This window comes from Phoca vitulina, unplaced genomic scaffold (genome assembly GCF_004348235.1).
Source record: "Phoca vitulina isolate PV1807 unplaced genomic scaffold, GSC_HSeal_1.0 scaffold1, whole genome shotgun sequence".
Lineage (NCBI taxonomy): Eukaryota > Metazoa > Chordata > Mammalia > Carnivora > Phocidae > Phoca > Phoca vitulina.
In genome coordinates this window covers 28,973,536-28,998,546 of record NW_022589704.1, presented here as the reverse complement: position 1 = coordinate 28,998,546, position 25,011 = coordinate 28,973,536, and the positions used below count along the sequence as shown (strand labels likewise).

Below are 25,011 nucleotides of genomic sequence, written 5' to 3'. Positions count from 1 at the left end.
ATCCCAAGCAAATCCAAGGAGAAAGAATATACAGCCAGGCCTCATGAAGCTGGTGAACCTGACTAGCTCTGAAGACCTCACAGCAGAACTGTGCGGCTCTCTCTAAGTCACTCCCTTTACCATGATCCAGACACCAACTTACTCAGCCATTTTTCTCAGTGCAAGTTTTTGACACTGTGAGAGAAAATCTATTGGTTCCCCTTGAGTAAGGTGTGTTTATTCTAGTCCAATCAGTTGAAGCCAAGGTGGTAAGAACAGCCGAGCAAACATGGCCGCTCGTGTCCGTGCCTTAGGTATGGCCTGTGGGGGAAGCAGGCTCTCTTAGAAGCAGGTACAGGCAAGGATGCAATGACTGACCATTGTATTTTAGTGTAGTTTAAAAAAACAGCAATTGACACCAAACTATATGAGAAAATAGGACAAAAAGCAAACCTATGAGTGGATTCAGGTAACACAAAATGATTGAACTCAATCTTTTTGTGTGTGTGCAGTCACATTATTGTCTAGCATAACATTATCTAAGATGGAAGTCAATCTTGCAAACTATTCTTCCCTAAATACAGGCATTCATGGGTCTTTCCATATTTATTACACCACCAAATATCTTTATAGTTGGTCTAATTTATCTGTTGCTCTTCCACCCTTTTGTCTTCAGAATCTGTAAAAGGAGGAGAATGAAAAGGTGTAACTATTTAAAAATCCACTAGTAACCTACGTTTTTATTAGCTTTTTGTTTGCTCTCCTCTTTCTTCTGTTTCCTGGATTCCTGTATTCAATCTGATTCAACTGAGGGAGTGTGTGTGAGAGGGATTCTATCTATGAGGGACATCAAACCACAAGACCATCATTAGATCTTTTACATACAGCAAAACTAAACTCTGGCCTCCCTCCTGACCTTAATCTATTTCTACTTGCAGTGTTGCTTGGTTCCTTTGCTTCCCATTCTGAATTTTGCAGCTACATGGTCAGTTCCATTTCTTCTCTTGGCTCTGCTTCTCGTCTATGTACCAATTCTAATTCCCCCTAGTTAGCCCCACTCCAAAGCCCATCATCCTATACATTTTCAGAATGGAAGGTACCATGGATTTGTTCATTTTATTGGACATTCAAATAAGAGTTTGGAGGCGTGGATGAATATCCTGACTGGTCAACCCCAAAGAAGTCTATATCAGCCTGGTTTTCAAAAAATACCATGACAACTAGGTTATAGACTTTGAAAATCTGGACTTGCAGATATATCTGTGTCCATTTCCTTACTTATTCATTCTAAAGGAAGGATTCAGTTGCATTGACATAGCCCTGGTTATAAATGTAGGAAGGGAGGTTCCAAAAGTGTCAGCAAACAAAGCTGGGGATGTAAGGGGGGAGGGTTTGAAAAGAATTATATCTGGGGGACACTTGATCTCTTCTACCCAGTTCTATTAATAGAATAAGAAAAGACTAGTTAATGTTTTGTTTCCCCACCTACCATTTATGGCTTCTTGACTGTATGGCTTTTCAGAGATGGGTTGAGGAATCAGATCTAAAAGATCCACTGCTGTAAATAGAGAATGGGCAGAACAGAGATTTTAGTATCTAAAGCACATTGATTTTTGAAGTTAGTCTCATTTTCTCCTATCCTGTTGCTTCCACTCCAAGTTTCTCTGAATGCCTTGTTCTTGGGAAGCTGCAAGATGCCCGATCACTTTTATATGGAGTCTTGAGAACTGGACTACGTTCTTCTGACCACAACGTCATTCTCTAAGACCCGACAGTGTGAGTCATGACCATTAGCACTACAGAGATGGTATGTGACTCGATTGACTTAGTGTCTGACATAACCAGGTTTTTTTCCTCATCTTGGATTAGATCAGAACACATTCTATCTTTATATTCTGAAACCAAAATTAGATAAAACATATTGGATTTAAAATATAACTAACAACTATGAAATGGTCTAGGTCAGTGTTTTTCAAACTTGGTTGACCATGACTCACAGTAAAAAATGCATTTTACATTATAGTTCAGTATGTGCACTTGTGTGCTTACAATAAAACAGAAAAAGTTACATGAAACAGGACTTACCCTTTTCTTATCTTTTCTACTCATCTTTGTTTTTCTTTTCTATTCTATTCTACTGCATTGGGAAAAAAAATCTGTTCTTCTTACTTACTCTTTTCTTATCACTTTTATTCCAGTTTAAGGAAAAAATGCCAGTTGTTAAATTGATTTCATCACCCACGATTTTTTTTTTCTTTTTTTAGTAGGCTTCACACCCAGCATAGAACCCAAATGGCGCTTGAATTCATGACCCTGAGATCAAGACCTGAGCTGAGATCAAGAGTCAGATGCTTAACTGACTGAGCCACCAGCAGCCCCCACAAAATTTTTTTACGACCCACTGAGGCCACACTGTGGAAAGCACTATCAAGTGATATTTGATTCTAATGCTCATTCAACACATAGCCCCTCAAACAACCTGAAATCAGCCCCATTTTCTCTACTTTATCACCACTAACCTTCTTCAGTCTGTGTAAGATTATGACTTAGTAGAGGGTCTAAGAATCTAACATTTTAATTAACAACTTGGATTGTTCTGATGCCTAAACTCTAGAATACATACTCTACAACTTGGCTCTTTTTCAACCATGCTGGAAAGCTGCCAGTCACCTTGCTCATGACAGATCTGACAGTTTTTTCTCAGTTCTCTCACAAGGGCCTTGGAGCCCTCAGTCATTTCCTTGAGTATTGCTCAATACCAGCTGGGCCAACTGGAACAACAGTGCTGCACCCATCCTAAAGATACTATATAAATACCTATTCTGTCTGGGACTGAGCTCACCACAGTCCTCTGGACAGTGATTTGGGTGGCTCCATCATCATCGAGGGGGCCAATGAGAAAGCCAGGTTAGTTCTCTAAGCCTAATAGCAGCCATTTCATACTTGTCTTGCCACCCACCAGCCACTTGGCTGAGCTCTCAACCAGCCAAACTAGAGATGACCTCCACGTGCCTCTTCCAGTTCTACTCATCATTTCGGGATCCTCTGCTCTAGTCCAGCTACTCTGTTTATTGTCTTCTGAATACAACTTTAGACTGCCTTGGGTTCACACTTCTGGTCATGCCTTGGCCACCTGAAATGCTTCCTCTGCCCATGTGGCTCCTTCTGGTGGGGCACCTTTCACAGCTTCTCTGACTCCTCCACCTGCAGGCTTCTTTTTCACTACATGACATGAGAAATTTCTACTCATCCTTCCAGACTCAGGTCCCATGTCACTTCTACTTGAAAGCCTATCCTAACATTGCTGTCCCTATCAGGAGACCCCCAGTGTAGTTCCATTATACCTGGGCCTCTCTCTACATACCACTTCCTTCTCAACAGGGTAGGTTTTTTTTTTTTAAGATTTTATTTATTTATTTGAGAGAGAGAGAGAGAGAATATATGAGTAGGGGGAGGGGGAGGGGCAAAGGAAGAAGCAGACTCCCCGCTGAGCAGGGAGGACATGAGGCTCAATCCCAGGACCTCAGGATCATGACCTGAGCCAAAGGCAGACGCTTAACTGACCGAGCCATCAGGCGCCTCTCAACAGGGTAGTTTTTGATTGGCTTTGCTGTTTCCCATGCTAGACGGTGAGCACTTTGAGAGCAAGAACAATATTTGATTTATGTTCATGTCCCTAGGACCTAGTGTGGTTTCTTTCTTTCTTCTTTTTATTGTGCTAAGAACATATAACATGAAATCTACCTTTTAAACATGTTTTTCAGTGTACAGTACAGTATTAACTATGTATACATTGTTGTATAATAGATCTCGAATATTTTCACCTTGTGTGACAGAACCAGCAGAGTTTCTGAATAAATGATCATTTCATTATCTTTAGCCATCTTAAGTCCCAACTAGGTTTGAAGATACGACTAAGTCTTCTTCATATATTACAAGGAATTCTCCTTTCCTTGTGCCTTTCTAACACATATAAATTCTAAGATTATTTATTATATACTCTCTTTCCTTTTGACCTGTATTGCTTTGTTTTATTGAGTTAAAAAACTCATTGTGCGTCTTGGCATTTACTTCCTCGTATTCTCAGGGCTCCTCTCCCCAGACATATCTGTATGGCTATAACTCTGTCATTGGTCTCCAGTGTCTCTCACAGTGACCAGTATACAGAAGGTGCTCAATGAATATCTGTTAATTTCCTTCAAAATTTTAATGGATTTTAAATATGATCTGATTTTTGAATATAGGATGAGGGTGATAAAAGATTTAATTTCCACTTTGTGGCTAATAGATGATCAAATTCCTTTCTTCGAAATTTAGTGTTAAGCCTTGGATAAAAAGGACATTTTTTTTTTTTTCAATTGTTATACCTACCATCTGAGACTCTTTGATTTTCCTGGCTGTTGTATGTGGTAGGTAAGGTGGTCTTTTCGTTGCTTTTGGCTATGTCAGTCTCTAAAAGTCAAGAAATTAAGTATTAAATTAATCAAAAAGATTAAACAAACCTCATGCATGAATCATCTCATTGATATGCTAATAAGCAGAGATCTCCAAACTGTACAAAATTCTGATTATTTTCAATGCCCTGATCTTGGAATCTCTGGAACAGTGTTTTGGGCAAGGTCTGAAGTTGACAGAATCAAGATCTATATCTATATCTATATCTATATCTATATCTATCTATCTATCTATCTATCTATCTATCTATCTATCTATCTATCTATGCCTTGACCTTTGTTAATGAAAACAGCATAAAATTAGGTTACTCTTTTTCAACAAACCCTCTATAATGCAAGTATTACGGAAAATTCAGGACTAACTACCAAAGGAGTCAAATTTAGAATGACTTCTTTATAGCCCATTCTCAGAAAAGGAATTTGCAGCTCTACTCTGCAAAAGCAGGAAGCCACACAGAGAGCTTCTAAACTCTGGGAATAAAAGAGTTCCAGTGAAAACCAACTGCTCTTCGGACTTCTGTGTCTATGCCCTTGGATTCCATGCTGCCTTTGGACTTTATCTGCTTTTGCCCATTCCTAGTGACTTGACCACTGGCAGAACCAGATCTGAATTCCCAAAGCCCATCCTCTGCCCAGAACCTCTTTTCCTCGAGGCCTGGTCTCTCTGCCCTTTCCATACTGCCATACTTTGACCTCACTAAACCCTTTCTGGTCTGGACCAAGGACAGTCTTCTGTCCCCTGCCAGGTTCTTTTTTACCAGTTAATTCATTCTGAGAGGCAGCAACTATTTTGATTGGGTGGAATCTGTACCATACTGGTTGTTAAATATTTTCAATATTTAGAGATCAAAGAAAGATGATAGCACTTTCTTGTGAGCTTAGTATTAAGAGAAACTGCCAGTGAGAAAAATAGGCTTGTTAAAATGTATTGTTTTTTTTTTAAGCGATCTAAAAGTAAATGGAATGTTGTGGGTTGGATTGTGTTCCCAAATGGGAGTCCCAATCCCTGATACCTGTGAATGTGACCTTATTTGAAAATAGGGTTTTAGCAGATTTAATCAAGTTAAGATGGGGTCGTACTGGAGTGCAATGACTGGTGTCCTTTTAAGGAGAAGAAACAAGACACACACGGAGAGGAGACCGGCACGTGAAGACAGAGGCAGAGACTGGAGTGATGCAGCCGTAGCCCAGAAGAGGCAGAAAAAGGTGCGTCCCTAGAGCCTTCTGAAGGACCATGGCCCTGCCAGCACTTTGATTTAGGCCTGCTAGTCTCATTTATTCACTAGAGAGTAAGTTTCTGTTGTTGAAGCCACCCAGTTTGTGGTCATTCGTTACGGCAGGCCTGGGACATGAATACATATGTTACACACAACATTTATAAGGTCATTGTGTTTTTAAGACGTGATTTCTTTAGCATTCTTATGAGATGTTTTATTTCGAAGGAGACACTAAACTTGGCAGTTTCTTTTGTCAATAATTTCATTTAAAAGTGATAAAGTATAGATTACAGTTATCAATATTCAATAGCAATTCAGTTTTAACAAGTATTTTTAAAAATTTTTTCAAGATTTTATTTACTTATTTGAGAGAGACAGAGAGCACGAGAGAGAGAGAGAGAGAGAGAGAGAGAGCATGAGCAGGGGGAAGGGCAGAGGGAGAGTGAGAAGCAGGCTCCCTGCTGAGCAGGGAGCCGGATACAGGACTCTATCCCAGGACCCCGGGGTCATGACCTGAGCCGAAGGCAGATGCTTAAATGACTGAGCCAACCAGGAGCCCCAACAAATATTTTAATAGTCTTTTAGTAGCAGCTCAATAAAACATCACATTGAAAAGATTACCTGATTGATAGGGCTGAAAATTGATCAAATCTCCAAGTGCAACAAGTTTCTCCTGTTGAAAAATTTTATAATCAGAGAAGTGACCACAATTGCTAGCTTAATCAATCAATCTTCAATAGAAAAACACTTTGGGTCTTGATTTTTAAGTAACCAACAAATATTTTTAACATGCCAGACATTATGTAACATAATGAGTAGTGTTCTTCTGATGATTTCTTCAAAGTCTTATTGCCTCCTGGTTGTTTTTAGGAAGAGGATGCAAATTGAACCCACAGAAAATCAGTGTGGGTTCCTTGGCCTAGAGGAATCAGTTTACGGTCATTATCAAAGTCAGTGTTCTTATATCTATTCAGACATTACCTGAATGAGATCACTTGTCATTCTGGTCATTATTTGTTCACTGATTTCAATATCTTTGAGATCTGTAAGAACCACCCAAGTTCCATTCTCAAATTTTACAGGCATAGAAAAGACGATCCCTTCAGGAATACCAAACTGGCCTGTAGTGAGCAAATAGAAAGCAAAGCAAAACAAAAGCACTCAGAACAATACACCCTTCATGTAAAGCGTTGTAGAAAAGGACAGAGATCGTACATGATTTTTAATGGTAACGGTGAACTAAATTTCTGAGAATTCCTTTCCCGGGAGGATTGAAACACCTACTCTAGAAGTATTGACTGAGCATCTCTCCAAGTTCTGACAACTCTCTCTTCTGTGTTTCTCTCTGAAAGAAGAACTACTGCTCCCTCCTGTTACCCCTTCTGTCCCCTCAGGCTTGGTTCAGACCCCACGCCTGTGCCTCGGGGGCTCATGTCTTTCTCCTCCATTTTGTCTAGACTCCTTTTTTCCGCCCCCTGTGGCCTTTCCTTGCCCCCTCACTGGCCCAAGACCCCAAGACATTTGTTCCCCTGGCCTTGCGCTCTTCCAGCCTGCTGTGGTGGTCCCATAACTGCAGTGTGAGGCCTGGGGTGGGGGTGGGGGGCTGGGGAAGTTGATGATTTCCCGGCAGCTCCCAGGGCCCAGTTTGGATGTGTTCCAAATGAAAAGATGGACGACACTTACTACTACTAACTATGCAACATTCAGATAGAATTGCCCCCCTGCCTTTTGTGCCTCCATCAAATGAGAAAATGATTCTCGCCATTCTAGTCATCAAAAATGCGGTCAGTAGAACAAAAATGTGAGGATAGTCAAGAAACCAGGATCTAAAAGGCCTTTCCTTAGAGGGCATCTGAGGTTCTCTGTTCACTCTCTTTTTTTTTTAATCTGTAAAGAGCCAGCCTGATGGGTGGACAACATACAAGAGTCTACCTACATGGTTTCAGGAAGACAGTGATGACCTGCCCTTCACCACCAGTATTGCACTGTTTATTGGTGAATTCCTACAGAAATTAAACTGTTAACAAATAAAGATAAGGTTTTAAATGCCTATTACACTAAAAAGGTAACATACTGATTTGATTCACCTTATGCATAAAAGCGTGCTCATGCACCTTACTGCAATTGAAACAAGATTCCCTGAGTGTCTAACCCTGAAGTAGCAGCAGGAAGACTCAGCCAAAGCCCTGCCCTCAGGGTGTATGTGCTCGAACACAGGACACAGGGGACTTAAAGAAATTAACCACGCCACCAACAAGGACAGGTTGGAATGCGCTCCCTGACAGAGGGACAAAATGCTATTCACATACAGAGAAGAGACAGATGATTTCAGACTTGGGGGATTTGGGAGATTTCCTTGAGCTGCACGATGGTCACTGGAATAACAGGGAGGATGGTGGTTCCACTCATAACATAAGGAACAAAAGAGGTAGATCAAATTGGAGAGGAAGACCATGAGTTCAGTTTGGTGTATGTCGGTCTGAGGTGACAGCATGGTCCAGGGGACAGTGTTTCATAGGCTGCTGCTCAGCAGAAAGGTGGAGGCAGGAAGCTTTAGCAGCGAATGAGTTTGCACAGGGAGAAAGTAAAACACAAAGGGAAGAGATGCTTTCGATAGAACCCACAGAACACAGAACAACTCTTCTCTCTTTCCTACTCTTCAAAAACATAGAAGTCCTCTGAAGTAGTTTGTAGCAGATGAAAGCGGTAAGGTTGTAAAAATGCATACACAGTATTTGCAGCTGGAGCTTTCCCCGTTCTCACGGGTGCCCTAAGATCTGCATCCTGATGTGTCCTTCGTATCCTGACCCTGGATCTTCGCCACTCTGGCTCCTGGGGGGTGTTCTTTCCACACTAGTCTGCCAGGTAAACACTGCTCAGACTTGAAGGCTTCCTGGGGGGTCACCTCCTTATTGAAGTCCGTCCTGATTCTTCCTGCCATCTGCCTAAAACCAACCTTGCTTTCCCTTCCTCAGCTGGGATACAGTGAGAACAGCTTAGTGGAACTCTGGAGTTTTTGTAGCTGGCTCTTCTTCCCTCTGCTCTAGGTCTCCTGAAGGCAGCAGCTGTGTGTGTGTTCCCTGCTCATTCACACAAAACATCGCAGAATTTCTCAATGGCTGAATGAGTGCATGAATAATGAGTGAGTGCATGAACGATAAGTGAGTATGGTACTGCGGAAGTCCAGACAGCTTACAGACCAGGTAAGGCAGAAGGCAGGGACACAGAAGCAGGGGTATGAGGCATACAGGCAGGTTTGAAAGTAATACAAAATAAAAAAAAAACCCAGATTGACCTTCACTTAGTACTCCCAAGGACACGATCTCCCCAGGTGGTGAGCCATGGTACCAGTATTTCAATGTAGTGGCTACACTGTGTGCAGATAAGATGGCTCCAAATTGTTTTCCTGTGGCCGTCAGGTTTTTAAGAGTTTCCACATATTGTCTGTTTACCCAGTCACTATAAGGAGAGAAAGAAACGATTTTACAATGGAGGGAAGAATGGGAATAAAAGAATGTTCTTTGGGTCAATGGATCTCAGTATAAGAAATCATCTCCATAAAAGAGAAATATGCCTTCCTGTGTACCTTCCTTATTCAAGCTTCTTGAATCCTGTAAAAAGTCAATCGACTCCTGCTATCTTCTTCTTCATGGAACACTACATCAAAAACTAATGATGTAATGTATGGTGATTAACATAACATAATAAAAAAAAAGTCAAAAATATTGGAAAGGAAGTTTAAAAAAATAATAATATAGGGCAATATGGGCAGAACATACAGGGCAGGCTGGCAATCCCATCTTGGGGATTGAGCTCCCAGAAACCCTCCTAAACAAAATGCCATCTAATTTAATTTTTTCACTGAAATATATGTTTTTATTTGTAACAAATAAATATTAAGCTATAAAGTATTTTTGTACAAATTTAATACTTTCTTAGCATGGTATTTATCATCTATGAATGATTTTGGGGAATTCAGAATTGTTGCAAATATTTGTATGGAAAAAAAACCCTCTAACAAATAAACAGTGATTTTTAAAAAGCCAAAAAAAAAAAAAAAAAAGTCAATCAAAAAGTAATGAAATATCACAGAAAGGAATCCTGAAGTGTCAAAACATGATAATAGAAATATGGAACACAGAAAAGTGGTCAGACTGCAAGAACAGTTTCAAAAAATTTATTCTATGTAGACGTTATCTTGGAGCCAGTGGTATCCTTCGTTCTAAAGAAAATGTTATCTGGGGATAACATTATCTAAAGAAAATGCACATTGAGAACTGGGGAAATAACTAAGTTGTTATCATCTGAAGTTTAAATTTAGGGAGTAGACCAGCTGGACTAGAGAGGGCGATAAAGGGCTGCCCCTGCTAAGCTAGCACCCAGAGGAAGCATGCGCCAGGAGGGTGGGCTTGGGGGCGCATCATTTCTGGGCAGGGATGAAGTGCCCCTGGCCTGAGGAAGGGGCAAAGGAGAGGAAATGCTACAGCTGGAAAGGGGCTGCAAAGCTTAGAAGGATGCTTCAGAGCCACTCCTCCTCCTCTCCCCTCCCCTGCCCCGTCATAAAGGTAGTGCTGACTGCAGTGGGGAGGTTCTTGGGGCTTTGCCTGTACTAAGCCATTTCATCTTCCCAACGACCCTGTAAGGCCCATGCTTTGGGACCATTTCCACCTTGCAGATGAAACACCTAAGGCATAGAGTGGTTAAGTAACGTGTCTAAAGTCATACAGCTAGGAAGTGGCTGCTTGAGAATCCCAACCCAGGTAGCTTGGTTCTAGAGACGGTGCTCTTGCCCAGTCCTCGGTCCTGCCTCTCCTGGGACAGAACACCCAGCACGGCCTAGGCCCGCTCACCGTCTTAATTTATTCTTGACTCACTTTGCAGATGCTTGATTTAGAGATAAATTTAAAGGAATATGTGAGCCGTTTTAAGGATAGTCTGAAATATAAAAATTCATAATTGCAAAGTCAAATAAATTGGGCGTGGGGATTGACCAGTTGGGATTCTGTGGGATTTTCTGTATCTTCAATAGAGCACATAAACAAAGGTGAGTGTGAACAATACCAATGCCAAGTCATTTTGGTTCAAAGATTTCTAAGATGATTTAAAGGATTATAACAACTATTATACATGTATCCAACATTGCTAGTATACTTCACTTAAAAATATACCATACCTATCAAAAATCAAGCTCAAAACAGGACGTGAGTAGTTAGGAGGTCCCCAAATAGCACTCTCATATCTGTAAACCTTGGCTTTTCTCAGATCAATGTAGTTATTTCCACTAATATTACCCCAAACTATCACATTTTTGATACCTGTGAAGAGAAAGAAATTTAAAATTAACATAAGAATGAGCATTAATACAAAAAATTGCCTGTAGTCTATTTTTTGTCTGTGTGTTGTTTTAGGATTGATCTTTTTGCTATAAAATGATCTAAGTTTATGCTCCCCCCAAATGTACAAATGACATGGATGATTTACTGAATCATCAGGGTTCGGCAATTCCTAATCATGTTCATACATAGGCCATATGAGTGAATTCAAGAAATACTGAAATGCTCCCTGAAAGACCTTGCTACTGAAAATTATACCACTGGTGTGGTCCTAACTTAACCACTCTGCTTGCCATTAGGAGAACTTTTTATCTGCTTTGGTTCTGACAAAGGTTCTTGATTCTAGACTGGAATAGAAATTTGGGCTAATCACTTAACCCCCGGATGGGTTTCATTTCCTGCAGAAGGAGGGTGTTATAATAAGAGGACCTCAGGAACATCCTAATCAATAAGTAATTGAATTAGCTTCTATGTGTAAGGCACTTTTAGGTGGAAGGTTTAAAAGGAAACACATCAGCCCAAATCCTTGCAACGTTCTGGGGGTGGAGGGGAGTGGGTAAGAAAGCAACTACTATACAAAGTGATTCCCCTGTGGAGGAAAATAAGAGGACAGGGGTTAGAGAGAAATAGGGATTAAAATTTAATATGATTCTAAAACTGTGGATATTCTAGGAATGTTGTATCTGAAGTGAAAATAAGTAATTTTATTGATTTTTTAACTTATTTGTTTAAAGACTTAATTATCTTCCAAAGTCATACCACTTCCTACGGTGGAGATTAAATTCTCTACTGTTGTGCATGAGGTAAGTTTGATGTGTAGGTTTCAAGTAACAGAATATCCTTCTGACTTGGCTTAACTCGGAGGAGCTCACTTTTCTCAGGCAATAACAAGTTGAGGTAGGCAGTAACACTGGTGCTTGCTCAGTGGCTCAAAGATGCTATTCTTTTGGCCTGCCTCTCATGGTCCTAAAACAGCTGTAGCAGCTCTAAGTATCATACCCTCACATGGTTGTGTTCAAAGGCAGGCAGTAGGGAGAATAATTTTTCTTATCAGACTTAGGGCTCTATATAACTCTGCTAGAGAAAATCATAGTGGACATCTGCTGTTTTTCCTCCTAACATTTCTTCCCTACGGTTTTTCTTTAACAGCATCCCGGTTTTCCTTTAAATAACTACCTTTTCTCAATTTCAGTCCATATGGTTTGGGTGGGGCTGTCCTCACCCCTCAGGTCTATCAATAGGCAGGAGTCCCAGATTCCAGACTCCTGGCCATGACGATTGATTTGGAGATGGGTAAATGGCCCAAGCCCGGCCAATGAGATATTATCCTGCTCCTTTTGTACATTTGAGAGAGCAAGCCCTCTTTCTCCTGGGTTGAGCTAAATTATGAATGTATGAGCCTGGAGACACCAGTGGCCACTTTGCCACTCTGTACAGAGAGCCTACCTGAGAAGCAAACCAATGCTGAGGAAAGCAGGGCTGAGTGATAGGTCAAGAGAGAGTGCAAGCCAGTCCTGACATCATCGTTGGAGCCCCAGCATCCATCTATGCCTGAAAATAACCTCTCTCTGTCTACAGTCTACAGTCGCTTTAAGTGGACTTGCTGTCACTTGTAGCAGAAAGAGTTCCAACCAACCCCAATGCACATGGTCTGAGAAACAGGGTTATGTGTGAACTGAACTCAAGGGACATCCTGGAAAGATCTGCTACCCTCTTGGCATCTGGACTCTTCACTGAATGACTCTCCTTGATGGTTTTCTGATTTCAGGAAACTGGCTTTGTTGGTGCAGAGTCTCTCGTTGCTGCTTTGCGGACCATTCCCGTGGACCTCTGTCCCTCCAAAGTCTCTCTTTCCTTTACCCAACGTTTCTCCATTTCTCTTTCTTCTGCTTCTCATATGCTTATTGGCTTTGGGTCCAGGAGAGCTTAAATTTATGGCACCACCAGACCCACATGAGAGCAGCTTTCTAGTTGAAAGCCCCCACCTTGTTTTAAATTTTCTAACACTGCCTCTTCTTGGCACTTCGATCCGCGTTATCAGAAATTTTTTGTGATAAAGCAGTGTCTACATATCTGTATATAAGGTTGGCACAGAGACAAAATGATTAGAAAGTGTTTTTCTTTCCTACTGAATAATTTTATAGCAATTTGGCTAAGGTAATCACTGAACCTGGGGGTGAGGCACTTAAGATCTGTGTGTGAGAATACCAGAAGTGATGGGTCTAGGGCCTTCCTGTAAAGCAGTGGGTGATACAGCTCTTCCTATAATGTAGGGGCTTCCTGAAGCCCTTTATGGCCCCAATTTGGAGCATGTGAGGCTCACATTTCATCGTCTCCCCACTGTCTTGAGGGAACGCCTCGCACCTCCCTGCGTTTTCATGGGCTTTGTTGCACCTGCTCCAACTAAAGGCACGGACACCTAAAATTTGTTAAAGATGATAAGTGTTTTCAAATACAGCACTTCTCTTTTAAATACAACAATCCATTTTCTAATCCAGTCTCATCCTCTCGTGGTTCTGACGTCTACCGGTTCCAAGACTAATTGGGGGCAGAAACCGATCAGACAGCAGAATCCTGCGGACAAGTTTAATACCCTTGCAAATGTTTACCATCACATCGGTGGGAAGTGGGGTGGAGCCACTTAAACACACCCCTGATGATTTTTTTTTTATAACACTGATTAGGGGCACCTGGGTGGCTCAGTCGTTAAGCGTCTGCCTTCGGCTCAGGTCATGATCTCAGGGTCCTGGGATCGAGTCCCGCATTGGGCTCCCTGCTCGGTGGGAAGTCTGCTTCTCCCTCTCCCACTCCCCCTGCTGTGTTCCCTCTTTCACTGTGTCTCTCTCTGTCAAATAAATAAATAAAAATCTTTAAAAAAAAATAAAAAACACTGATTACCTTAGTTGACTATTATTATGGAAAATTGAAATATTAGGTTTCAAATTATAACTAGAAAAACAGAAATCTTATTATATTAAACATTGGTTTAACTTTTTAAATGATGGACAAAGTCAGCCTGTCATGAAAAATAGTAAGAAAAAAATGTTCGCACCGTAGTCAAATCACACAGTAAGGAGTTCTTTGTATCTGCTTCCTACTTTCTATTCCAGATATCCAGAATAATCCTAAAGGGGTACAGTGTTCTTCCTAGCAGCTTTGAAATCACGTTGTTGAAAAACAGAAACAGACACAGAAGCTCACTCACATGAGGAGGTTGTTCTCAGTTTTCTGGCCAGTGCAGCTCTAGCTTGGCCTTCCACGCCCAGAGCCACAGCAATGATGTTGTGGGCCACGTTTGGGGCGTATCTCATAAGCAAAACGGTTTTAAGATTCACAAACGTTTTTCCTCCCACAATAACTCTGACAGAATCGTGAGCATTTTTCTCGATCAGGTATCCATAGAGCCTACACAAAGGAAGCCTGCTTCGGATGCAGTCTTCTAGAGTGTACACCTCCTGGTCAGTGTTCTCATCCAGGATGATGATCACGTGGGCCTGGAGGAAGGCGTCCTCCACTCGGGTGCAGATGGAGATGCTCCGGAGCAAGGGGGCCACCAGGTCCTGAGTTTCAGTCACGATAACGTGGAGATTTTCTTCTGCCTGCTTATTGTCAAATAGATTCAGGCTAATTTCCGTGTGCATTCCAAACACTTCACCACTTGTCAAGATGGGAATTAGGTTGTAGCAGGCAGGGACAGATGCGCTAATAAAAATGCAAAGCTGGATTATGAATGGTTAAATCTTTTGCTCCTGCTAAGCTTTTATTCTTAATAGATATTTCTGCAGGTGCATTAATAGGGTGGTTTAATATCTTAAATAGGCATACACAACCACATAGACTTTTTAAGGTGAGGAAGCAAAAGTTGAGCAAAAATATTCTTACCACCAATCCCTTGCTCTGACCATCTGAACACAAACCCCAAATAAGAAATGTACAAAGACTTTTCAAATAAAATAGAATATGCAGAAAGCAAAATTTAAAAGAATGGTGTCATAGTAGTCTAATTACATGTTGACATTTTCTTTCAAAAAGGTAAAGAAATAAGTTTTATTTAACCATAGCTCTTTTCTACTTTATACCCTCGTCTACAAAGTAATGACATTTTTTTTCTTTGGAAAGGACTATCTTTTCTAAATCCTTGCAAAGAAGCTCAGGATCAGCATAGGCTAGGTGTATCTGTACCCACAATCCGGCAAGTATCTGGGTACTCTATAGCTTGGCTACCAGTCGACAGGTGTAATGACCCTGACAGGAGTTTGGAAATGCACCTGGGCATTTTTGATTTTCACAATGGGTTTAGGGAGGGGTTCAATGAAGGTTTCAACAGTATCTGTACCATTTTAATCCTTTAAAAATATCTAAAGGTGATGTACTATTTATTAAATCTGGGTGTGAGTTTCATGTTTATGCTTATTACATCATTCTTAATTCTTTTCTGTGTTGAACTATTTCATAACGAATAATTTTCCAAAGGAACGTGACTGTTAGGATACATGCAGGTGTAGTAAGAAAGAAGGGCAGTGTGAGAGACACAGTGAGGGGTGGGGAGGGAGAGAGAGAGCAAGGACAGCAAGAGACACCAAGAGAGAGAGGGAGTACAGAGACAAAAGGTGTTAGTGAAGACTGCTTGTACCCACGACTGAACGCGGTGAGGAGCAAGAGAGGAAAAAAAGGAAGACGGAGCAAAACTCAGGTGTAGTATAAACCCTGGCAGGTTTGTTTTCTGTTTTTTACAGGTTTTGGTTGCCGAGGAGGTATCCACTTCAAAGATGGCTATCTGCAGTAAACACGCTGCCAGCCACACCGCTAAGGAACCAGGGGCCCTCCCACACCGAGGCTCAGTTGTTTTAGAGATCTCTGATGTCAGTAACTGGCCAGCCGGGCTGCTTGTTTTTTCTCTTCCCAAGCTTTAAATTTCCACTCCTAGGTTTTAAATTCGGCAGTACAGAGTGAGCCCACAAAACCTAAGTCCCCCACTCTCAACCCCAATAAAAGCGGAGCCCCAGGGCCTTGTGTGCTCACACATTCTCTCTCTCTCTCCCCACCAGTGACTTCACTGTGTGGCTCCAGGGCTGCCATGTCATTTCCAGGATGTGTAAGTAACAAAACCCCTTCTCCCCACGTTTCCTGTTGGTTATTGCCGAGGGGGTCTTGCCAACGTAGTGAGAACCACAGTCTGGTCCAGCCACAACATTGGTTACTGAAGCGGGCACACAACACGAGGTCAGCACTAGCAAGTGGGAAAGCGAGGCAGGGCAGCAGGCAGTGAGACCGGAGTGGGGAGAGGAGAAGGAAAGCGAGGGAATGGGAAGGAAGGGCGGCAAGGCAAAGAGCAAGAAGGCAAGCAGCAGATAGCATGAGAGACACAGAGTGAGGAGACAAGAGCTGGAGACAGGGTTGTCGAAGTAATGATCTTTGCTATACAGTTGCTCTTAGATTTTATACGTGTGTGTGCATACATACACCTATAATCTAAAACTTAAATATGGAGCTATATTGGGGGATATATATGTATATATTCACATATCTATACATGTACATATCTATACATACGAATCTCAAACTTGACATTCAGAGGTTCTTCCATCATGGACTTAGTCCCACCTTATCGTCCTTTCTAAATGTAACACCCAATATCATGAATCCTGGAGTCTGACTGTCCCACCTGGTGATCCAGACCTGCAAAGGGTGGATGAGATCTTTCCTGATTTCTTCCTCCAGTTCTTTTTCTATATGTGTTTCCAGGTTCTCTTGAGCAATTATCTTCATCAGCTCAGTAGTCATGCTAGAGGTGACACCATAGTAAAGCTAAATATTAGGAAGAAAAAGTCAACACTGACAATGATTATAATGGAAAGTTCTTGTTTAAAGCCAGAATAGAATAAAGAGAGCAGAGAGAATACTTTGGAAAGCAAGACATTTGGAGAACAACTTGAGAGAATGGCAATGTTTTGAGCAGACAAACCAACTTAATCCATATACCTGGGCGTATTCCAGGAACTCGTTATATCCTCCCAAAAGCAAGCCCTTTCCTCCACGATCCAACAGCTCTCTCCATATGATGGGGGACTTTTTGTGACTCCACGTATTTTTCTCACACAGGTCTTTTAACCACTCCTATTGAATGATATTCCAAGAGAAGTCGTCCATTGAATCTGTCTCAGAATTCAGTTCCATACTTCAGAATTCAAATACGAACTAGCTTGTTTCTTTTTTTTTATTACCACTGAGCATACATAATAAAATTTAGATATCTTTACGTTGTAAAATGTAAATAGAGAAAATAATGGTGAGTGAAGTAACAAATTAATCAAATACGAAAGACTATTCTTCAAATTCGCTGACCAAATAAAGGTACCGAAAGTTGCTCTCTTTGCCGAGGAGACGGAGAATGCAAGTGGTTAGCTTAAAAGAGAAGCCAAGTCTTCCAACTTAGCTGATTTCAAAAAAATTCAACTGGTTCTTACCTTGCTCTTCTATGTGAGATACTTCCAGTCTTAGGGCCACCTAAATTTGATATTGCTGTCCAAATATGTGGGTATAATTTGTCATTCGGACCGAATTAATGAGCTAAAAGTTATCTGTGGATTTCTAATAGTATTCATTAGAGAAAGTTTAAATCATCATTATCTGGTTTGTGTAGACCAGGCCTTCTAATGACAAGAGCTGAGTAGAGACAGAGAGCAACATTCTTGTGAGTAAAGTACATGACAACATTCTTGTCATTGGAGGCATGTGTAATGAGGCTAGCTTACACATAAAATCTTAGAAACTAATTTCTCTTGATGATGTTGAAGATCTCTCTGCCTTTATCTTCCCTTAAAGCAAACAATGCTGCTGTGAGGATTCCACCATGGTTCCCCTATTCATTGCATAGCCTGGCCAGTGAATTGCCAGGCCTCTGGAGGAAAGGGACTCTGCCCCATAGGACCTTCAGCACCAAGTGGGGCATGTTGATGTCTTGGTAGGACTGGGGGAATATGTATAGGACTGGACCCTGAGGGTGCAGAATCAAGAGTGGAATATGAAGTTGGACAAGGGAGAATTTATCAATATAAATCACTCTTCTGCAACTCAAGAGTACATATTCTGGCAAGCACCTCAGAAGACAGTGGCAACACGTTGCTAGGATGGCTCTCCGAAGCTTGGAGAAAGTGATGGTTCACGTGAAATGAAACAGAAATGCCAGAACATCCACAGAAGACAATGGAAGAAAGAATCAAAAAGCTTAGAAAAATCGGCATGCTGGAGTGGATATGCTACTATGGAAGGCAGGAAACCTACTAGTCCATTATGTTCTCCAGAAGGGCCTGGAGGACACTACATCCATCAAAATGATAAGAACTGCACTGGTGATAGGTTCTCAGCATCATGGAGAAGACTGGTGTGGCTGTCCATCCTAGGCCAGGGCTATTAAAGGACATGCTGTTATAGAGCTGGACTCCCTGATAGAATCCTAAATAAAAAGAGGCCAGGGGCAGTGCCCATCAGAGAACATAGATGGTGATAAAAGCATGGAACAGCCCAGCAGATAAGGTGACTTAGCTGAAGGCACACTGGGCTCACAAAAGAGACAGAGGTTATGCTACAGCCCTAGAGAACAAGCCACCACTCACCAAAGCTGATCGAGCCATTGTGGCTGCTAAACGTCCAATGTGCTGGCAACAGAGACCAACACTGACCCCCTGATAATGGCACTGTCCCTCAAAGACCCTAACCAGCCTCTTGGTGGCAAGTTGATTACATTTTACCCCTTCTACCCTAGAAAGGGCAGTGATTCACCTTGACTGGAATCAACATATATTCTGGGCAAAGAACTGCTTTTTCTTCTTATAGGGCTTTGGCCAGCACCCTGCCCAAGAGCTTAGAAAATGTTCAACCTAGCAACATGGGATTCTGCATAACATCACTTTGAACCACTTTGGAGTAAAGCATGTGTGGGATTGGGCACGTAACCATGGGATGCACTGGCCCTATTATATATCACATCAGCTGATAGAGGGATAGAATAGTTCACTGAAGGTGCTTAGAGGTTGCTACCTTGTAAGGATAAAGCACTGTCTTTCAGGATGCAATATACACCATGAATCAATATAGTGCTTTCCCCACTAGGTGAAATACATGAATCCAGGAACCGAGGGATGGAATTAAGAGTGACCCAGTGACCCACTTGGAGAATTTGTGCTTCCCCAAGCCCACTTAACTCTAGATTCTATGGGTCTGGAGGTTCTAAATTCCAGGGGTGCCAGGGTGTTTCTATCAGGAAGAGTTCCACTAAAGGTTAAGCTATGGTTGCTGCTTGGTCACTTTGAGCTCCTGTGCCAAGAGACAGCAGTCAAGGAAAGGAGTTACCATCCTGGAAGGAGTACCTGGCCCTGCTGATCAGGGGCATGTGGGCAGGAAAGAATATCTGGCATCTAGGTGACCCGCTGGGGCATCCTTGGTACTGCCTTGCTCAATTTTGCCAGCAAGCGTACACGTGCTGCAGTCACATCCAGTTACATCCTGGGAGACTAGGACTCAGACCCCCGAGGATACAGGTCTAGGTCATCACACCTCAGAAGTCACCTAGACCAGCAGAGGGTGAGGGGGATTGACATTGGATCATAGACAAGAACGGTGATGAGTGTCAGTTACAGCCCTAAAATGATATGCAGTGGAGACTGTGGTTCCTTTCACTGACCATCCTCTTGTCAAGTTTCCCCAGGGAAAGATGCCAACCAGAACCCCAGAAGAGCTGCTCCCAGATTGTATGAATTTATTATATGGAACATGTAGATCCAAAAGGCACAACAACTGGTGACCTGTAGCAGATCCTGTCATATGTCGTTCAGATTCCCCCTTCATGACCAAGACACTCATTCCCTGGGTCACCAGGTGTACTTACTGCTGACGGCTCAGTGCTGAGTCTCTCTCTAGGAACTGACCTCAGAGAGGTTCCCTTGCCTAGAGTTAAGTCCCCTGCCCAAGAGCAGCCTGCATCCAAGGACTGTTAGTTGTGTCAGTACAAAAGCCCAGCCCCCTTACCTGTATTTGGGGCATCTCTGAAGGGCCAGCCCAGCTTCAGAGGCCAGGGCTGGCTGAGCCCTCTGTTGCAGCAGCACGGTGGTTCAACCTCTCCTGTTGCACAACACTGCTGTCCTCATTCCTTCCCAGAGCATTATTCCCAAGAGCACCCCCCAGTAAAGAAACTCCTTCCCCCAAATCTCTGTTTGTGGGGAAACACAGTCCCAAAGAAGGGTATTTCAAATAAGCAAGTGCCTCATGTCATTAGAAATCAAATGAAGGAGAATGAAAAGTTAAAAAGGTTAATACAGGTTACCTGGATTCCTGGGAGAAGAAAACAGCTAAATTTATTCTACTGATTGGTTAGGGCCTCATTTGTTTTACTAGGTACAAAGAAAAAAACATATAATGTTCTGAGACTGCTAAGTAGGAATTAATTTTATTAGTGTTAAAATATCAGTAGTACATGAACATTCATTATTGGAAGCCCATCTGATAACACTGGCTAATATTTCATTAAATCAGAACACATTTTTGTGAGTGTGTGAGTTTAACAAACAATAAAGGTTTCTTACCTCCCAAACATGAGGATGTTTTGTAATTTTATGTACCCGAAAATCAGGAAGATTCTTTTGTAAGTAGTCTGCTAGGAGTTCTGCTTTAGCATAATATGGGCAATCTGCTCTACCTAAAAGAGTTCAAATTTGCAACATTTTCTTATATCACACAGAAACTATCATGTAGTTGTAAGTATTTGTCATATAATTACAGAATTAATCATATAGTTATGATATATTTTATAACATAGAATTATAGTATTAAACTGCCACCATATAAACTTCTGATTTTTATAACAGTAGTAAAAATAAAATGATCTCACAGGAGGTCAGAATCTTAAGTAATAAAATGTGGAAAGAAGAAAAGGCGATTGGATATTTACTCTCCTCCAGGAGTGTGCTAGACTTCACATTCTCTAAGGGGCTGCCATGCTACTAAGCATGAACTATTAATAATGAGCTAGTCATTAGTAGCCACTAAAAGGCAAAGTGTAAAGTGAGGAGTGGTGGTAAAATCACAGGTAGATTTGATATGTGTTCCAGGGAGTGGTACTGCGGGGGAGGAGAAGCACAGAAAAGTCTGGGATAACTCCTAGTTTCTGGCTTGGGTAGATGATCCTGTACTTACTGAACAGAAACCACAGGCAAGACGTTTAATTGTAGACAAATGCAGCTGGAGGTATGCGCAGTTTACCTAAGTGGATAAGCCCAGCAGGTAGCTGCACCTATAAGTCTGAAGTGCAGGCCCCATGTAAGGGCTTAAGAAACAGATTTTGCAGCCATCAATACACAGGAAGTTAGAGCTGCCAGAGTAGATGGATTGGGTGGGTGTCTGATGGGAGTTGGAGGGGCAGGGGCCCAGTGCAGAACCCTCTCTGCAACAATCTTCCCCAGTTACTCCCAGTCGTGACTTCCTCCACTTCATGGCGACTTCTAAATCATCAACCCTCTCAACCACTCCCTGTCTGTGAGCCTCCCTGTTTAGTTCAAATCCATGGTTCATGAGTTCAAACCACACTCTAGCTCATGTTTTAAATTATCTTGCCCCACTATGTTTCTGGCAAATCAGCCTGGTAAAAGCCTCTCACCCTGGATGAACGCAGTTACCTGCCTTTTCTGTTTCTGGGTTCCATCTACTGCTAGGCACCCCTGGAGAAACATGGGAGAAGCAAGCAGAGAGGCGCCATTATAAATTCATGGTCACTGGCCTCAACTGGCCTTCAGCTCTGCCTGGAGACTTTTCTATTTTCCTTATCAGCACTCTCTTCTGTTCTCCACAATTTCCATTCCAAACGTGGCTCACTTCTTGCAAACTTCTTCCTTCTCTCCATTTTCCCACACTGTCAGAAGAGATAACCTTGCTTTCTACTTTACAAAACCAAAACCAAATCAGGGGCGCCTGGGTGGCTCAGTTGATTAAGTGTCTGCCTTCGGCTCAGGTCTTGATCCCAGGGTCCTGGGATCGAGCCCTGTATTGGGCTCCTTGCTCAGTGGGGAGCCTGCTTCTCCCTCTGCCTGCCACTCTCCCTGCTTGTGCTCTCTCCCTCCCTCTCTCTCTGACATAATAAATAAATAAAAATCTTTAAAAAAAAAAAGAGTGATCTAAAAACAAAACCAAATCATACAAAAATGTTGTCATTTGGGAAATCCCCTAACCTCCTGCCATCATACCTACAAGCCTGTCTGCATCTGGACTCATCCTTTCCTTCTTTCTCCTATTCACAGAAGATGGCTCCTACCTCCTGTTCAGCTCTAACCTCACCACTTAGGCTCTGAACACCACCCTCTTCCTCCTTCAGAACTGCCACCAACTCTGCTTAATTGGTTAACCTCTCTTTCAGCACCTTATCCCTATTCTTAATGGTCCTTTTCCATCCTATTTAAATATAGTCAAGTTACATTTAAGTTTCTCCTGTCTTAAGAAACAAAAAGCCTATGTCCCTCTCTAGCTATTGTGTTCTACCTGTCTTCTTCTATTAAAATTTCTTGAGAGAGTTCTCTACACTTACCATCCCCAGTTCTTCCCTTCCATTTGCTTCCCATCCCCCTGCAATCTGGCTTTAACCACAGTTCTCTAGAGGGGTATCAAGGACCTCCATGTCACTACATCCAATGGATACATTTTGATCATTTTCTTGTTGGCATTTGCCTTCTTCTATCCTTCTGAAACACCCACTATGGTGGGGGTCATTCTTCAGGTTTTCATCCTACTTCTCTGGTCATTCTCACTATACTTTGTAGGTTCTTATTCCTCTATTGATCCACTAAAAGGTTAGCATTCTTCAAGGCATCTTTATACTCTATGCATTCTTCCTGGGGGATCTCCTCCACTCCCTGGGTTCAAGTAGCAATCTGCACATCCAGTTCAGAACTATCGCCTTATCTAGATGTTTATACTTTCCTGTATTTTTCCATCTCCCTCTGAATGTCTCATGGGCCCTCAGCATGTCTAGTACAGATTTTGCCAAAACTCCCCCACCAAATTTGCTCTTCTCTTATGTTCATTATGTTCAGTTATTTAAGAGAATTAAGAGTATCCAGAGTATTAAGCCTACTTTTCCACTTTTTTTTTCCAATGACTCATCTACCCATTTTTCCAAACCACTGGTTGGAAATAATTTTAACTCTTTCTTCTCCCTTGCCTTCCTCCACCCAATCAGACATTTAGTTCTACGAATTCTGCCTCCCTAATATCTCTCTAGTTCACTCAATTCCTTCCATTTCCATTTCCCACCATACTAGGCCAGGCTACCACTATCTTCTTCCTGGACTATTGCAACTAACTGGGGTCTTGGCATCTAATCTTTTTCTTCCCATAGAGAATACCATTCAGATAAAATGCAAATTTGATTATGTCCTCTCCTTCCAAAAGCCTTCTATGTACTTTAGATAACGTTCGAAATACTGAACATGGCTCACAAGAATCTATATCTAATTCTGGCCTCAGCCTATGACACTCTCTTTCTTGTACCCTTTGCTACAATCCTACTAAATCTATTTCCATTTTCTAGCTTTCCTCATTCCAACCCCAGCCCCTGCCATGGATGAGTTAATCACTCTCTTCTTCCCTACCTCCTTCTGCTAGGTAACTCTGCTTAAAGATCTCTGCTTAAAAAACCACTTCGTCCAAGAAGCCTTTGCCTGACTAAAGGCTCCTGCCACTGCTCCTATAGAACCGGCCCTGCCACTAGCCCACATGTAACATTCTTTGTAAGTGTCTGTATCACTGCCTTCCCAGCATATAGTCAGTCAGTGCTCAAAAATGTTCTGAATGAATAAAGAAGCAAAGGAAATAGATTTCCAAGCAGATGGGAGATGTCAATTGTGTTAATGCATCAGAAAGTTCCAATAAAGACTGGACAGCTTCTGTAAAAGTCATTGGTGACTGATGAAGGCCATTTCTGAAAGGAGGCAGAAGTAGAAGCCAGACTGAATGGAAGAAGTACCTGAAGAAACAAAAGCAGTCTACTCTTTCAGGAAGCTTGCTACGAAGGGACGGAGGCAGGTACAATAGCCCGTTGTTTTTACTAAGACCCTTTAGTAGTTTTCCGGATGCCAGTGACATTTTCCATCCTTTTCCTCCATTTGCTGACAAAGGTGGGCTTCCTAAAATGCAAACCCATTAAGGATACTCTCCTGCTTAAAAAAATTTTAAGACTCCTCATTGCTTTCAAGATACAGTTCAAACACCTTTGTTTGGGGCACTTCAGGTGCCAGGATCCGGCTGCGGCTCCCATTCTAGCCCCAGGTCCAGTCACTTCCTCCATATCTAGTTTCTCCATTAGGCCATGAGACTTCCAGCTGTGTGCCTTTATCTGGAATGGCCTCCATATCCCAAACCTTCACAAAATCAGCTGCTGCAACACCTCCCAGAGCCCTGTACATCTCCCTCATTTCATTAATTACAGTGGATCAAAATTACTTGTTTACATGCTTCTGCACTCCGTGAGACTGAAAGTTCCTCGAAGGCCCAGGTATATCTTTTCCCCCACTGTGTCCCCAGTGTCCGGGAGTGCCTTGCACAGGACCCTGCCCAATAAGCATCTTTGAATGAATGCATTAGAAGCCTGGGGTAGTCCATATGGAGGTTGGAATTGCTAGAACAAAAGGCAGTTAAGAAAATCACTGCTCAGCGACCAAAGAGGGTGAGTAGTTGTCGGTGTTTTGAGCGATCTACAGGCGGACGTGGGGATCACTCACCCGCAAGCACGAATTTGGCCATGTTAAAGCCTCGACCCAGGGGCAGGAACCGCGGCTCGGCGGTCTCCTGGCAACCACGGCGTGGCGCAGGCGCACTCTGAAGTTGAACGAGGGGTCTGGGGCCCTGCCAGAGGGGTTAGGTGTTGGGGCACACGATCATACACTGTCTTTAAAAGCTTTATGCTTTCCCCTGTCCCTATACCTGAACCCAAGGAAACTAGTCGTTCTCTTCGGTAAGCTGTTTTTTTACTGAGCAAACTTCTCC

At 42.3% G+C, this 25,011-nt stretch overlaps 1 protein-coding gene across 4 annotated transcripts; it reads right to left on the bottom strand.

Moving 5' to 3' along the window:
* MDH1B (malate dehydrogenase 1B) lies at positions 1-24,999 on the bottom strand. 4 transcript variants are annotated; one of them, XM_032403695.1, is made up of 12 exons: positions 24,747-24,999; positions 20,565-20,677; positions 16,966-17,100; positions 16,649-16,791; positions 14,189-14,685; positions 10,824-10,965; positions 8,946-9,109; positions 6,632-6,771; positions 6,272-6,323; positions 4,351-4,431; positions 1,469-1,537; positions 1-658 (listed from the first exon to the last, which is right to left on the bottom strand). In XM_032403695.1, exons 1-12 carry the CDS (start codon positions 24,766-24,768, stop codon positions 618-620), a joined length of 1,599 nt encoding a protein of 532 aa, XP_032259586.1. In that variant the 5' UTR covers positions 24,769-24,999; the 3' UTR covers positions 1-617. The 4 variants fall into 4 exon arrangements, with proteins under 4 accessions (XP_032259586.1, XP_032259595.1, XP_032259611.1 ...); XM_032403704.1 differs by lacking the exon at positions 20,565-20,677 and having other exon boundaries at positions 591-658; XM_032403720.1 differs by lacking the exons at positions 16,966-17,100; positions 20,565-20,677 and having other exon boundaries at positions 591-658.
* Positions 25,000-25,011: the final 12 nt, after the last annotated feature.

What these genes read in the sequence shown, in the direction of transcription:
- MDH1B (XM_032403695.1), bottom strand. Translation starts at nt 24,768, where the DNA reads ATGGCCAAATTCGTGCTTGCGG. An exon ending in AAATCAAAGAGTCTCAGATG is followed by an intron (nt 1,538 to 4,350) that starts GTAGGTATAACA and finishes CTCTATTTACAG; the next exon opens with CAGTGGATCTTTTAGATCTG. An exon ending in CAGTCAAGAAGCCATAAATG is followed by an intron (nt 659 to 1,468) that starts GTAGGTGGGGAA and finishes CTCCTTTTACAG; the next exon opens with ATTCTGAAGACAAAAGGGTG.